Here is a 16,113-nt window from a genome sequence, read left to right on the forward strand (position 1 = left end):
CACGAATTATAATATATGTTGGACTATAAATAGTATCATTGGCGAGATGGACCGTGACCGGTCTTAGCCAGTCGTCTGACGACACCACAAACAAAAAAATAGCATCATGTGGTGATCGTTGTCCAGAAAATCGAAACAATACTTTGCTAGTCCGGCATATCTCCACGTTATTTCACAACAACAGCATCTATTGATTGCCCTTACCTATTTGCGGTGATAGCCACTCAAACCGATCGTGTGCAGAACAATATACGAGGCAGAACACAGCCTCTGTGATCACCATCTACTAACCCCCTTCAGTACTGTAGTTGACCGCCGACCGAGGCAATACGGTTTTGTAGCAAGCCAAACTTGCTCCGCGCGCGCTCGCTCGCCCGTCGTCGCTCCTTTCGCCCACAGACAGGGAAAGTGAAGTGTAATATGATGAATATGACACATTCTACCGTGAGGTTACAACGTTTCGACGCCTTTTTGTAATGTGCCATTTGTAAATTAGTTCCATAGTGATGATTATTATTATTATTATCTTTATTATCGAGATTGTCAGCCAGGGGCTGGTTCATCTCCGTATAGTGATGATGATGAACCTGGGCGTATTAGTGGAATACCTGCTACAAAAGAAAAACGGATTAAGTACCGTTCCTTTTAATTCCGCTAAGAATTTCCATCCTTCGACAGATACGTGTTTTGACCTCAACTGTAAGGTCGTCTTCAATGTCTCGTATGTGACAGTCAAGTCATGTATGAGACGACCTTACAGTTGAGGTTAAAATACGTATCAGTCAAAGGATGCAAATTCTTAGTAGAATTGAAAGGAACAGTACTTAACCCGATTTTCTTTTTACTTACTTCCATAGTGTTCTTAAAGATACTTGGTCGAATATTTGGAACAAAGCTTTTCCGATTCGTTTTAGCGTCTAAAACAACTGTGCAAAATTTGGGCGCGATTGGTTTTGCCCCCGTAAATGTCTATTTAGAATCCGGACGGACAAAATCGCGTATATGTATCACAGGGATGGAATACCAAACATAAAAGGTGAAGCCCTCAATACAAAGATTATTTATTGAACTTTCATAGAAAAATATCGTTAAAATAATTTATTTTCATTTTTCACACATTTTCTGACTTTTTCCGTGTTAACCCCCTTAAAACCTCCTTGGTAGTAAATTTTAGCATCAAGCCCTTTGGCATATTTGTTCAACAATCAGGTCATCTATTCAATGTTCTGAGTGCCTTGACTAGTCTGACTAGGATTGCGAAGAACAAAATGCCAAACATCTTTCTTGCTGATAAACACTACCCATCTGTGATGATACCACTAAACGTATGAGAAAACGTACTTTTTTTGCATTTTTAGGATAAGTTCAATTTTGTCTAAAACCATGAACTTCAACGTCATTATAAAGTATGGCCGAGAAGAGTATAATGATCCGACGGTCGTGACAAAAAAATGTGGTTGGTAATTCGAGCCAAAAATTAAGATTTTATTCTATGTTATGATTGATAAGCACCACCAGACGATCTGTAGGTTATAACTTTTGTCAAGTGTCGGATCGCTTTGCGGTCTATGCAAGTTGTTCTGCACATCCAAAACATATTCATTAACATCATTGACTATATAATTTGAGAAAAGATAAATAAACCTTTTATAAAAGAAATGCTAAAAATTTTTTTTCTATACTAATTCTCATACAAATTGCAATCGCTATTTTGCACAGCTACCAGTGTACCAGTTATGGCTAATCCTATAAGGAATGCATGTAAATAGTGCGAAGTGGAACCCAAATTAAAAAATATGTGTTACGGCACACGCCGTATTAAATACTAAAAGTAGTTTTGGACCTGTTTCTATATTTTTCCTGTAAAGTATGAAAACTAATCAATCATTTGACATATCGATGACATTCGACGGTCTTCTTCTAATTTTTGTAGAAATAGTTCATCTTAGGTAGTGCGATAACTGGTACAGATACCCTACAAATAATTTTCTGTACTTTTTTTACTAATTCCTAGTTCTGGACGCGCTGTATTATTCAGTGGGCACTTTTTGGGAGGCTTCTTTTCAAAAAGAAAGGCATTTAATGAACCAGGCATATGCCCGATTCGTAGTCTAGTCAAAAATAACACGGTCCGACAAGAAATCAACTTTTGTTCTGCCCAGCTCTAAAATTCACCTTTTCTGATTGCTCCCGACTAGAAACTCATAAATCTGAAGTTTTGACCCTCCCCCTCCTGGGAGAGGGGAGGGACATTGATTTGAAATTTTCAAAAATCGAAAAATTCCGAGGTTCTTCGATCGCATTTCGATATCACGATATCAAAAAAGGAAAAGGTTGACCACGGAGCTTTATGGGTTGTGCAACTACCAACAAAATTTCACGAAGATCCGCCAAGCCATTCTCGGGAAACGGTGTTTTTACGAAATGATGTTTTGAAGATTTCTTATACATATTGCACGCAAAGACTCCAACTACTATATGGCACAATTGCTGATTTAACCATGCCGTTTAGCATCATGGTGTCTTGGAGGAAGTTTTTCACTACAATAACGTGTTTCTTTTAATGAAACATCAAGAAATCCAATTAAAATTTTGCATACAAACTTTAAAGGCACAAATCTGACGATCGAAGCATCGAACCAAGCCGCACTTGTTTATCCTGGCTTTGCTCACTTGCAAAAAGTGGCAGCTTGTCCAAATGGAGCACATTCGTTTACGAATTTTTAAAATTGGTGCTCTTGAAAACGTGAGTCGGCCATTGTGGCAGCCATATTTGTATTCTCTGATGTTTCTCCTTAACCTGTTGGTAAAAATGGTCAATCCCCCTAAAAGTGAGATAGAAAATTTACTTTTTGAATTTTCAAGATACAAGGTTGATGTCCTCACAAGAATTGTAGAAAATGCTGATCTGAATAGCTTTGTCGAAGACGCTGAATTCGTAACTCCGTTAGTTTTCAAGATACGTTACGTTTTCATTACCGGCAACCCCTTGAAAGTGTTTTCTTTCCACAATAACTTTTTCACTTTTGATTTCACAATTCTATTGTCACAGTCTCCAATAGGTCAATCATTTTGACTTTCTAAATAAGACAATTACTTTTACTTTCGCATTTGTATGAGGTAATTTGCTTACAATTGCCTATAAAGTAGTGTGGGGCAAAAGTTCGCACCTAACAGTCTCCACAAAATGACTATTAAGCGGAAAGACAATAATTTTGTTTTTTATTGCTTAACGATTCCCTATCATGTAACCTTCAAAACATTTTATCGAGTTGTTTTTGTAGCTCTAGTAATAAAACTTTTAATGCAAGTAATTCAATGCGAACATTTGCCCCATACTTGGGGAAAAAGTTCGCACACGATAAAAGATAGTTTAACCTTCCAGGACGCGCGCCATCAGGCAACCGAAACAGCACCGCGCTCGCGCTGTATACGACCAGCGAGGTTTTTTGGGCGTGTTGTACTTTTTACAAAAGCGCGCGTCCTGAAGGGTTAATGGTACAAAGTCAATTTTTTTCAAGTTAATTCATGTTTATCCTTCCACTATAGCAACGAAATGTGTTATGCCTTTCTCGTACACCAAGGTGTACCGAAAGGCTATAAGTTCACTCCAAAAACGAAATTGTGATAGAGCCCCCGGAGGGGCTAGTCTTATATACCAATCGACTCAGCTCAACGAGTTGTGATGATGTCTGTGTGTTTTTTTTTTTTTTTCCTTCTAAACCATAGGGGGATAAATCTGCTCATCAGACACCCTAACAGGAAGGTTAGGGTAGTGTGGGGATGAGGCCGTCTTCTACAATGCCGGTAGAAGCCAGGACTACTCTCTCCTCGACCCACTAAAACACATTCCTATGGTCGCCAAACCCTACGTCTCTCCGGAACCACCAAGAAGGTATTGCTTCAGAGAGGGGCTAGTGCATATCGCATTCTCAAGGTTAGCTGCCGTAGCCTAGCAGTAACGAACATCGATGACTCGCACTGGAGAGTCCATCACGGTAGCATGCTGGCGCTTAGCCAGTTTCCCGAGTGGTCCTCGCCACTCCCTTTGTCCTCGGAAGGCGGGCAGGGTCAACCCCGCCCGCGCCCTACTGCTGAGCGGACATCAAGAACTGATGCCCACGTGCAACCCGATCTGACCTGCCCGCAAAGGAAGGGTATCACTACCCTTCAGGCCCTATCAGATGCACCCGTAGGTTGCAGACAGCAGGGTCTCACCTACCCCGACCCTTGCCGGGGACCCCTTTCCAACCGCGGGCTCAGATCCAACCCAGTAGACCGACGCCACGACAGCACCACTACCGGGACTTCCTCTCCGCGGCCACTTAATCGCTGTAAGGGTCGATCTCGACCGCAGGGCACCGGTATGACCTACGAAGCCGACTTCGAACCCCTGGACCACCTCTTGTACTGCATCTGGACTAGCCATTCTCCGAGTCCACGCGCCACCTCCTCTGTAGCTCCCAGACGATATGGGTGATTGCCGTTGAAACGGCATTCCAGCTAATCTCATCCCTACACATTCTCTGGACCAAGTTGTCCGGAGTTGTGTCCTCCCCGCATGTGGCAAGCATGCGGTCACGCATTGTGCGAAAACGCGGGCACACGAACAACACGTGTTCCGCCGTTTCCTCTAAACCATTGCACACTGGGCATTCGGGAGAATCCGCATGCCCGAAACGGTGTAGATACTGTCGGAAGCAACCATGCCCTGTAAGGACCTGTGTCAGGTGGAATGAAACTTCCCCATGGCGCCTATTAATCCAACTATCTACCCTCGGTATCAACCTATGGGTCCACCTTCCTTTGGTGGAACTGTCCCACGCGCGCTGCCATTTGACCATAGAGGCCATCCTGACAGTTTTGCGTATGCCCCTTGTGCCGCGCATTTCGAAGCACTCCATGTCCTCACTGATAAGAATGCTGATAGGCACCATACCAGTAATGACACAGAGAGCGTCGTGTGACACGGTACGGTACGCGCTTGCAACCCTCAGACACATAAGCCTGTAAGTACTTTCCAGCTTCCGTCGGTAGCATTCAGTACTTAGCGCGGTACCCCACGCCGGGCCGCCATACCTAAGTATGGACGTAGCAACACTAGCCAGAAGCTTGCGCTTACTGGCGTACACCGCTGAGCTATTGGACATCATCCGGGACAGTGCCGCAATAGCTGTGGAGGCTCTTTTACAGGCATAATCGACGTGGCTACCGAAGGTAAGCTTATCGTCGATCATCACGCCCAAGTGCTTGACAGAGCGCTTCGACAGGATAGTGCATTCTCCTACACTGATCTCCGTCTGCTGCGCCGACTGCATGTTGTTAACAACCGTCACCTCTGTCTTGTGGTGAGCCAGCTCCAGTTTTCTGGACCGCATCCACGCCTCCACAACCTTGATCGAGTGGTCGGTAGTCAACTTCACCTCCTCGATCGTTTCACCGTAGACTTCGAGCGTAATATCGTCGGCAAATCCGACAATCACCACTCCCACTGGGTACTCTAACCTCAACACCTCGTCGTACATGACATTCCATAACACCGGACCCAGGATGGAACCTTGCGGGACTCCTGAGGTTATGTGAAAGCACTTCCGACCCACCTCCGTGTCGTATACTAGTACGCGATTCTGGAAGTAGCTTCCGAGAATCTTGTACAAGTACTCCGGTATCCCCAGACGCAAGAGCGCATCGGCAATAGCAGCCCAACTGGCGCTATTAAACGCATTCCTTACATCCAGAGTCACTACCCCGCAGAAGCGAATTCCCCTCCTCTTAGGCTCGAGTGCTTTCTCGGCGGTTTTTGTAACCGACAAGATAGCGTCTACGGTGGACCTCCCCTTCCGGAAGCCATACTGGTTGCTCGAGAGACCATTTACGCCCTCAGTGAACTTCAACATTCTATTGAGGATGATCTTTTCGAGCACCTTCCCCGCCGTGTCAATCAAGCATATTGGTCTATATGCCGACGGGTCTCCGGGTGGTTTCCCCGCCTTTGGCAATAGTACCAGGCTCTGCCTCTTCCAAGCTTCTGGGAAAACTCCCTCGTCCAGGCATTTCTGCATAGCAGACCTGAACATCTCGGGAGCTTCTGCAATAGCTACTTTTAAGGCCAGGTTCGGAACTCCGTCCGGACCTGGGGCTTACCTACGCTAAGGGACTTAGCTATCCCCGCAAGTTCCACATCGGTGACCCTTTCCTCATCGCCAGCCCCAGTCCCCGGCTGTCCTACGAAAGGAGGCCAAGGACTAGGATCATGACGCGGAAAAAGTCCTCCAATGATCCCCTCCAACATCTCTGGAGATTGCTCTGTAGGAGCCATCACACCTCTCGACTTGGCCATAACGATCCTGTAGGCATCACCCCACGGGGTCGTATTGGCACTCTGACAGAGACCCTCAAAGCAGGCCTTCTTGCTTGCTCTTATCTCGGTCTTGAGCGCGGCTTTTGCAGCGGCGAACACCACCCGCCGTTCGTTTCGCTCTTCCTCTGATCGTGCTCGCTGCATCCGCCGCCTAGCCCGTAGGCAGGCGCGGCGCAGGTCCGCAATCGCGTCGGTCCACCAGTAAGCCGGTGGCCTCCCATTTCTAGGGTGGACTCTCCTAGGCATGGTCGCATCACACGCACGTGAGAGCACCGCTACCAGCTCGTCGCCGTCTAAACCGAGTAAGTTTCGCTCACGGCGGAGCGCTTCCCTAAATACCTCTTCGTCGAAGTATGATGTCTTCCACCTACGAGGGCTTGGCCTTGGCCTAGCCGCCTCTTCTTCTATCCGCTGTCTGCTGTTGTTGTAGTCGATACTGTAGCGAACCGCCAGGTGGTCGCTGTGAGTGTAGCCATCATCTACTCTCCAGTTCGAACTACTTGTTAGGCCAGGACTACAAAAGGTCACGTCAATAATTGACTCCGCTCCATTTCGACTATAGGTACTCTTGCTACCGACGTTAGCCAAGTCGACATCTAAGATGGCCAGTGTTTCTAGCAGGATCTGACCCCGCTGGTTCGTGAAACGGCTTCCCCATTCCACAGCCCAGGCATTAAAGTCACCCGCTATTACCACCGGCCTTCGCCCTGTTAGCACGGTCGTTAAGCGGTCCAGCATTTGCGTGAACCGCTCGATCGGCCACCGCGGAGGCGCATAACAGCTACAGAAGAAGACCCCGTTTACTTTGGCGACCACGAAGCCCTCATAGGTAGTAGACACCAACTCCTGCACGGGGTATTTACCCGTCGTCCATATCGCCGCCATTTTCCTGGTCCCATCCGAGGCCCAGTTGCCGTTGCCGGCGGGTACTCGGTATGGGTCCGAAATGATGGCGATATCTGTCTCCCACTCAGAAACCGCCTGACAAAGCAGTTGCTGAGCCGCATCACAGTGGTTCAGGTTCAGCTGCGTTACCTGCACTGTGATTTGTTGCTCACTGCGGCTTTCTTAAAGGCCGGGCACCCTGGACCACCCATCGCATGTCTGTTTTTCGAGATTTTCCCGGTACAGATCATGCAGATGGGCGGACTCGTGCAGCTTTGGGCCTTATGACCTTCAGCGCCGCATCGCCTACACAGTTTGCGCCTGTCGGGGCCTTTGCAGTCCCACGACTTGTGTCCTGGTTCCAGACACCTGAAGCAAACCTCAGGTGGCTCGTGGAATGTCAGGTGACAAACACACCAGCCCACCTTAATACTCCCTACTTTAACGGACTTTTTAACATCCGCCACAGGTAGCTGAACCAGAGCTATCTGTGTCCCTGCTGGCCCCTTCCGCAGCCTGACGGCTGTGGCGGCCACCTGAACATCGCACTGTTGCCGCAGTGCCGTGACGAGCTCTTCCGCTTCGGTGATCTCGTCTAGGTCTTTGACCTTCAGAGTCGCCTCATGCGTAAGAGCCCTCACCTCCACTCCATCTCCAAGGACCTCTTCTGCCAGCCTCTTGTAGGCGGCGCCCTTGTGATCCTTCTGGCGCTTAAGCTCCAGGATCATTTCGCCCGTACGAGTACGTCTGATACTGCGTACATCGGCTCCAAGACCCTCGAGCTTGGCGTCGCGCCTCATCGCCTTCAAGACGTCCGAGTATTTCGACTGTTCGGTCTTGATGACGATTGTTCGGGATCGGATCGTTCGTTGGTAGTTCTTTCGGTAGTGATAGAGCGGATAGGCCAGAAAAACTACTTGGCTCACATTAAAAACTTAAACTGTAACTTTATTACTTTTCGTGTTGCTGCTACCACTGGTTGAAAAATACTGATGATGCTGCTTCTGCGTGTTGCGTGTCGAAACCTGTCTGCAAACGCGGTCTCCACGCATCTCGGTGGAGGTAGATTTTCTGCGCAGGACTCGTGGTAGTTTTCCTTCTCCTTCATCCTACATTTGGCGCGTAAGCTGGTGTGTGGAGAGGCGGATGAGCGAATATTGGGCGAAGAAAAATAGGGTGGGTAACGCCGGTTACGCACAGTGGGCAAAAACATATCTTGCGTACGCAACATACACCCCCCCGGTGGACCTTCGGTTCAAACTATTTGTTGTATCTAGTTGGCTTTGTTATCTTCGATAGGCAGGATTGACAGCTTCGTGAGAGCACGACGAAAAGTGGATCCTTCGCTGAACACATCAACAGCTCGTACCAAGCCGTCGGGTCCAGGGTACACGGCCGTCACACGGCCAAGCTTCCAATGTAGCGGTGGTTGGTTCTTGTCGTGGATGAGTACTATCATACCTGACCGCAGATTTGCGACCTCCATTTTGTTCTTCTTCCTTGGCTGCAGACTCGACAAATAGTCCCTGGACCAGGCTCTCCAAAAATGCTCTCGCATCAATTGAACGTGCTGCCAACGGGACAGACGGTTGATCTTCACGTCAGTGTAGGTCGGCTCCGGAATTGCCGTCATTGGACGGCCGATCAAGTAATGCGACGGCGTGATGACTTCGGGGTCGGCTGGGTCGTTGTAAACGGCAAATAGTGGGCGAGAATTGAGAATCGCTTCAATCTCACACAGCGTTGTAACCATTTCCTCGAACGTCAGAGTAACATTTCCTATTACTCTTTTCAGGTGATTCTTCGTGCTTTTGACGGCGGCCTCCCATAAACCGCCGAATTCTGGTGCGTCAGGCGGGATGAACTGCCACTCGATTTCCTTCGTTTGGCAATATCGAACGATGCGGTCGACTTCATGCTCCTTCTGAAACAGCTCGTAGAGATGATGCAGTTCATGCTGAGCGCCATGAAAATTTGTTGCATTATCGGAGTGCATCTCCAACACAATTCCCCGGCGGCTTACGAAGCGTTGCAAAGCAGCGATGAAAGCGTCGGTTGTCAAGTCCGACACCAACTCAAGATGTACGGCCTTAGTGGACATGCAAACGAAAACGGCGATGTACGATTTGACCACCTTCGGTCGATACGATCCTTGCTTCACCAGCATTGGACCAGCGTAATCGACGCCGGTGACGCTGAATGGCGGCGATGGTGTCACGCGTTGCTTCGGTAGCTCTCCCATCAGCTGGGAAACGTCGGATGGATTTGTTCGGAAGCACTTGACGCATGACCTGGTCACCTTCCTTACTGTCGAACGGGCGTTCAACAACCAAAACCGCTGTCTCAAGGCTGACAACAGTCCTGCAGGTCCTACGTGCAAATGCTCTTCGTGCAATGCTCGTATCAGCGACTCCGTGACTGGATTTTTGTTGGGCAGGATGATTTGATGTTTTGCTGCTTCAGGCAATCGTGACTGGGTGAGCCTTCCACCCACTCGTAGAAGGTTGTCTTCGAAGGTCGGATGAAGCTCCTGTAACCGCTTACACGCAACGTTGGATTCGATTCGACGTATTTCGTCGCCCAGCTCCACCTGCTGAACAACGCGCAAAATGACCAGCAGAGATTGACGCAGCTCGCTAACGGTCAAGTGTCGATCCAGAACACGTTCGGATATCCTCTTACGAGAGTTGTTCTTGAAGCGCAAAACCCATGCGATGACTCGTTGCAACGTACGGAATGAGCTATACTTCGTTAGTTCGGGATACTGCTCCTGGAACGAAACCATTGTTACCACGGTATTGGGTTTCATTTCTGGAAGTTCGCTGTCGGGAATTTCTTCGGGTGCCTCGATGTTGAGAACCGGCGCTTCAAGGAATGTGGGACCATCCCACCAAAGAGCGCTAGTGACTAACTCGACGGGTGACTGTCCCCTCGAAACGATATCAGCTGGGTTCGATGATGATCGGATGTAGTTCCACGGATGGCCTTCAGTAAGACGTTGTATTTCTGCAACTCGGTTGCGAACGAATACTTCTAGTTGGCCGGGGTGCTTCTTCAGCCAGGCCAAAACAATTTCGCTGTCGGACCATAACATCACACGTTGAAAATTCGTCGGAATGGCCGAAAGTACTCTTACCAACAAGCGAGCAAGCAGGAGCGCGGCGCACAATTCCTTGCGTGGGATGGATACTTCTCGTAGTGGTGCCACCTTAGATTTGCTGGTTAGCAAACGTGACGTGGCAGAACCGTCGGACTGGATGCTGCGAATGTAGATGCACGCTCCAAATGCCACATTGGAGGCATCAGCAAACCCGTGCAGTTCAAACGATATGGCTTCATTGACGGTGACTTGGCGTGGAATCGGAAATTCTCGCAGTAATGGTAACGACTGCCTCAGTTTGATCCATTGTTGATTGGTATTGTCGTCAAGTGGATCGTCCCAGCCCTTCTGGGTTCGCCAAAGCTGCTGCACAAGCAACTTTGCGAGAACGATGGTGGGTGCAAACAATCCAAGCGGGTCGAAAAGTTTTGCTACTTCGGAGTAGATGATACGCTTCGTTGCTGGTCGATTGTCTTCATTTGCCGACCTTGGGATTCCGGCCGGTAGCAATTCGTCTGTTGATGGGTCCCAGAGTAAACCAAGAATTTTTATTACCTGGTTAATGTCGTTGTCTTCGATGTTCGTCGTATGCTCCCTCTCGGCTTCGGGAATTCGCTCGAGGAGCTCCGGTGAATTGGAGCACCATTTGTGGATTGGAAAACCACCCTTGCACAGCATGTCCTTCAGTTGGCACTGCGATTCGATGGCTTCCTCCAGTGTGTCTGCACCAGAGAGGATGTCGTCCACATAGCAATCCTTTGTCACGATATCCGCTGCTAAGGGGAATTCTTGTCGTTCATCGTCAGCGAGTTGATTCAGGCACCTTGTTGCTTGAAACGGAGCGGATGCAGTTCCGTAAGTGACGGTTGTCAACTCCAGAACCGTCAGTGGTTTCGTCGGATCGTCTCTCCAAAAAATTCGCAGGAATCGGGTGTCATCGGGATGCATACGAACCTGCCGGTACATTTTTGCAATGTCTGCCGAAAAAACGTACCGGTGCATTCGAGCACGTAGCAAGATGTCGTACAGCTCACTCTGCACCACCGGTCCTACCAGCAGAACATCGTTGAGGGACAAGTGGTCTTCAGCTGATTTGGCACTCGCATCGAATACCACCCTGCACTTCGTCGTGGAGCTGCTAGGGCGGAGAACGGCATGGTGTGGAAGATAATACGTGTTCTGGCTTGCGTCGTCGTCTTTCTCATCTATCACTCGGCAGTGACCGAGCTCGTGGTATTCGTTGATGAATCTTACGTACTGTGCCTTAAGTTCGGGATTCCGCTGCAGCCTGTTCTCTAGCATGTAGAAACGCTTCAGTGCTAGCGAACGGCAGCTTTCCAACTCGTTGACGTTGCTCTTGATCGGTAGTCGAACCACAAACCTTCCGTTCGGTTCGCGATAGTACGTCGAAACAAAATGTTCTTCGCACTGCTGTTCGTCAGATGACATCGATGTGGCGTTCGGTACTTCTTCAACCTCCCAAAACTTGTGAATTGAATCAGCGACATCCTCGATCGATGCCACTTGAGAGTATCGGACGTTGTCTGATGATGGGTCGGCTTGAATTGCACCTGCTACGAGCCACCCAAGGTGTGACTCTCGGAGCTCTGGCAATCGTTCCTCGATAATGATGTGTCCGGGCTTCAATATTTTGAAGAACAGCTCTGCTCCGATTAGCATGTCAATGCTATCGGCCCGGAAGAAAGTCGGATCGGCCAGTTGAATGCCCGCAGGGATGTTCCAATTTGTGGTGTCAATGGATTTGGCCGGGATGGTTCCGGTCACTTTCGGAATTACCAGGCACTCCAACCTGGTGTGGTATTCGCTGCAACGAGAATGAATTCTTACCTCGATCTTATCACGAGCAGTCGTTCGAATGTTGTTTATGCCGGCGATCGGCACACCGGCGGGTTGTCTTCGGATGCCAAGGGAGTTGGCCATCTTCTCGCTGATGAAGTTCACCTGGGAACCGCTGTCCAGAAGAACGCGGCACTTCTGCTGTTGGCCCGTCTCATCACTCACCAAGATTACCGCAGTGAGCAACAAAACGGTTTTCGGTGACTGGGCGTTTTGGCACGAGCAACTGGTGGACACCGGATGCTCGCTCGTCGGGATAGGTTTCGATGCGGATGAAACAGACTCGCCGGTCTGCTCCAGGTGGTCTTCAGGGATGGTTGAAGCTGCTGTGGATTTGGACTCCGGTGTCACATTGGTATCATCGTCGTGCAGTTGTGTGTGGTGCCGACGTTGGCACTTTTGGCAGGATTTTGGCGACGGGCAATTCTTCACCTGATGCCCCTTTCGCAGGCAATTAAAGCAAATGCCCGCTGCTTTCACTTTCTCCATTCGATCGCTGGCAGACAGTGCGTTTAACTTATTGCATTGGTAATTCCAGTGAAAACCGCCGCAAAAGTCGCACTTGTCCTTCGTTTCCTGGTTCGATGTTGCCGCTGCGTGCACTTGCTGGCTAGCAAGCTTCGGCTTCGTCGTTGGTTGTTTCGGTTCGGAGTTTGTCTTCGTAGTCGTTGTTGAACGGGCGGCTTCCCATCTTTCCAGCACCTTGCACTGGGATTTTAGGAAGTTTACCGTTTCTTCGTATGCTGGCAAATCGGTGCTCGATGCTAGAGATTGCTCCCATTGCAACCTCGTTGAATCATCTAGGGCGGATGTGAGCAGGTACACCACCACCAGCTCGGACACTCCCAGGAGTTGCTGGTTCTGGTATTCCAAACTCTCGACGTGCTTCGTACACTCGTCGACCAGGCGTTGGAGCTCCTTGCTGGATTGGGACGTCATCTTCTTCAGCGATAAGAGACCACGGATGTGAGTCTCGACTATCATCCGTTGATTCTCGTACCTGTCGATTAGAATACGCCAAGCGTGGGCATAGTTACCTTCGTTCAGCGTCTTCGTGTCGAGTATTCCCTGAGCTGCTCCCACCAGCGCCTTGTCGAGATGATACAGTTTAACCGCATCAGTATCACGTGAAAGCGCAATGGCGTCTTGGAACATGGCCTTGAATTTAGGCCAGTTTGCATAGTCGCCATCAAACGTTGGAATGGGCGCCTTCAAAGGTTGCTGATGGATGACAACTTGTGGAGCTGGTTGGACATGTTGATTCATGATGCGTTTCTTCACTCCAGCGAACGTCACATTGTACAGGGCTTCGAATCGTACGTAGGTTTCTTCCTCTTGTTCCATCGCTTCGTCCGGGATAACGGCAACAATCTGGCTGTGGAAACCGGCAAATTCCGCGTATGCCGACTGCAAATTGCACAGCAGCACTTCCAGGTCAGGCAATCCGAGTTGGCGATCCAATGATTCCTTGATGCGGAACACTTTGTTCAGCACGTGATGTCGTTGGCGTGACAACGACTTGATGCGTGTCATCGTCGTGGTATCGGCGGCAATTTCCGTTTGGTGCTGATCGGAAGCGTTTTGCTGCATTCGGAAATTCACTACGTCGTTGGCTTGGTCGTTGACGGTACCATTCGTGGGGTCGTTCGTTGTTTTCTTCGGTGAATGCTCCAGCGGCATTGTCGGTTTGGCACTTTTCACGACACTGGATCCGGTTCGTTAGGACCAATATGTTCGGGATCGGATCGTTCGTTGGTAGTTCTTTCGGTAGTGATAGAGCGGATAGGCCAGAAAAACTACTTGGCTCACATTAAAAACTTAAACTGTAACTTTATTACTTTTCGTGTTGCTGCTACCACTGGTTGAAAAATACTGATGATGCTGCTTCTGCGTGTTGCGTGTCGAAACCTGTCTGCAAACGCGGTCTCCACGCATCTCGGTGGAGGTAGATTTTCTGCGCAGGACTCGTGGTAGTTTTCCTTCTCCTTCATCCTACATTTGGCGCGTAAGCTGGTGTGTGGAGAGGCGGATGAGCGAATATTGGGCGAAGAAAAATAGGGTGGGTAACGCCGGTTACGCACAGTGGGCAAAAACATATCTTGCGTACGCAACAACGATTGCGTCACCTTTTTCGCGCCTGGCACCTGCCTTCCTACGCCTTGGCTTGGCGACCTGCGCTTCTACCTGCGGATTCCCCTTCTTCTTCCTCTTCCGCTCCACCTTTGTCCAAGGAGGGTCTTCTCCTTGGAACTCGAGAACTCGAGACCTGTTAATTGCCAGCCGCATGCCTTCCTATCTGCGCCATCCTAGAGATGGTGAGATGCAGCACCCGAAGCAAAACAAATTCCTCCCATGACTCAATAATGATCACTCCTGAACTTGTGTTCAGCAGTGGTGAATTAGCACAGCACGTAGTAATCAACTGAACCACGCCTTATACTTCAACAGCTGTTCAGCTCAAAACACGTGTTTTCCATTCTGATTTCGCTGTCAGTATTTTTATAGCACGGTGAGAAAACTTGTATCGAATGCGGCCAAAAAGTATTGGTCCTTATTGAAGATATTGTTTCCAGACGAACTAATTGCGATATGAATATGTTTTTATTTTTATTATTAAATATCGATCTTTAAAAATGTATGACAACATGTGGGGCGGTATGGTCTTGGACATGGTGCATTCACAGCATCTGTTCAGGTAATATACTCATGTTTTTGTCATGGAATCTTGATATTATGTTCAATAAATAGTGCATAAGGATGTTTAGGGATACTTGAAATGTGTCGATTTGGTTATCTAGGCGACTGTGGGAACAATATTCAGTAAACACGACAGCACTGAAATGTCAAATGCATCGATCCAAGCGTCTCGCACAATCGAATTGCTGCGAAAAATAAAAAATATAATAATCAAGGTACAAGATATCATGTTACAGACTAATAATAATAAATAAATGCCTCATTTTTACGTTGATTACGTCTCTTGGCACTCAATGTTAAACTACATAATTCTATTCTGTTTTATTTTATGTGATTCGTTTAAAATTTTGGTTCTTTAGGTTGTCTAAAGAGTTTTAGCCATGATTTATCCCATAATCCGAACAAAGTGCCGAGTCAAACTATGACGGGCTGAAGGCGTTTATTTGACAAGTGAAAAGCACATTGTTCAGGAGCATATGCTTATCGATACATCAGCTTAATAAGATGCAGACAAATGTTTTGTTAAGCAATGAATGATTGTCGAATAAGTTTCTTGTTAAACTTTTGTAAAGTGTTTTAATTTATCATTGTTGATACCGATGAGGAAAGTCGAACATTGACTATTTTCTCAATTGAAAAATCATTTAAACAGTAATGTGTAGAGCATGAATTTAGTTCAGCTATCATTACCATTATTAAGCAACAATTCAGCAAGCTTGCTTGTTTGTGACTTGCAATTGTTAGTTGGATATCAAGGAAAGTAGGCTAATAGCACATAAGGAACTGCCGGTAGTGGCGGAATCTGTTTCGGCTGTCCCTCTGAAAGAGGCAAAATATAAAATTGAACCAAAGCCATGCATCGAAGCGCTGTTGTTTCTTCTTCTTCTTCTTCTTCTTCTTAATGACTCTACGTCCCCACTGGGACTTGGCCTGCCTCGCTTCAACTTAGTGTTCTTTTGAGCACTTCATTAATTGAAGGGCTTTCTTTGCCTGCCATTGCATGAATTTGTATATTGTGGGGCAAGTACAATGATACACTATGCCCAGGGAGTCGAGAAAATTTTCCCGAATCGAACCCGGGAATCGAACCCGCCGTCTCCGGATTGGCGATCCATAGCCTTAACCACTAGACTAACTGGAGACCCCAGTCTCGCTGTTGTTTAGATAGGCTAAATTAGGTTTCCTAGCCGTAGCGACTACTCAAACTAGACAG

The 16,113-nt window shown here is 48.0% G+C and overlaps 1 protein-coding gene across 1 annotated transcript; it reads right to left on the bottom strand.

Moving 5' to 3' along the window:
• Positions 1-8,519: 8,519 nt before the first annotated feature.
• LOC134291310 (uncharacterized) lies at positions 8,520-13,883 on the bottom strand. Its single transcript, XM_062858891.1, has one exon. It carries the CDS (start codon positions 13,881-13,883, stop codon positions 8,520-8,522), a length of 5,364 nt encoding a protein of 1,787 aa, XP_062714875.1.
• Positions 13,884-16,113: the final 2,230 nt, after the last annotated feature.

The sequence above is a fragment of the Aedes albopictus genome, chromosome 1 (assembly GCF_035046485.1).
Source record: "Aedes albopictus strain Foshan chromosome 1, AalbF5, whole genome shotgun sequence".
NCBI classification, from domain to species: domain Eukaryota; kingdom Metazoa; phylum Arthropoda; class Insecta; order Diptera; family Culicidae; genus Aedes; species Aedes albopictus.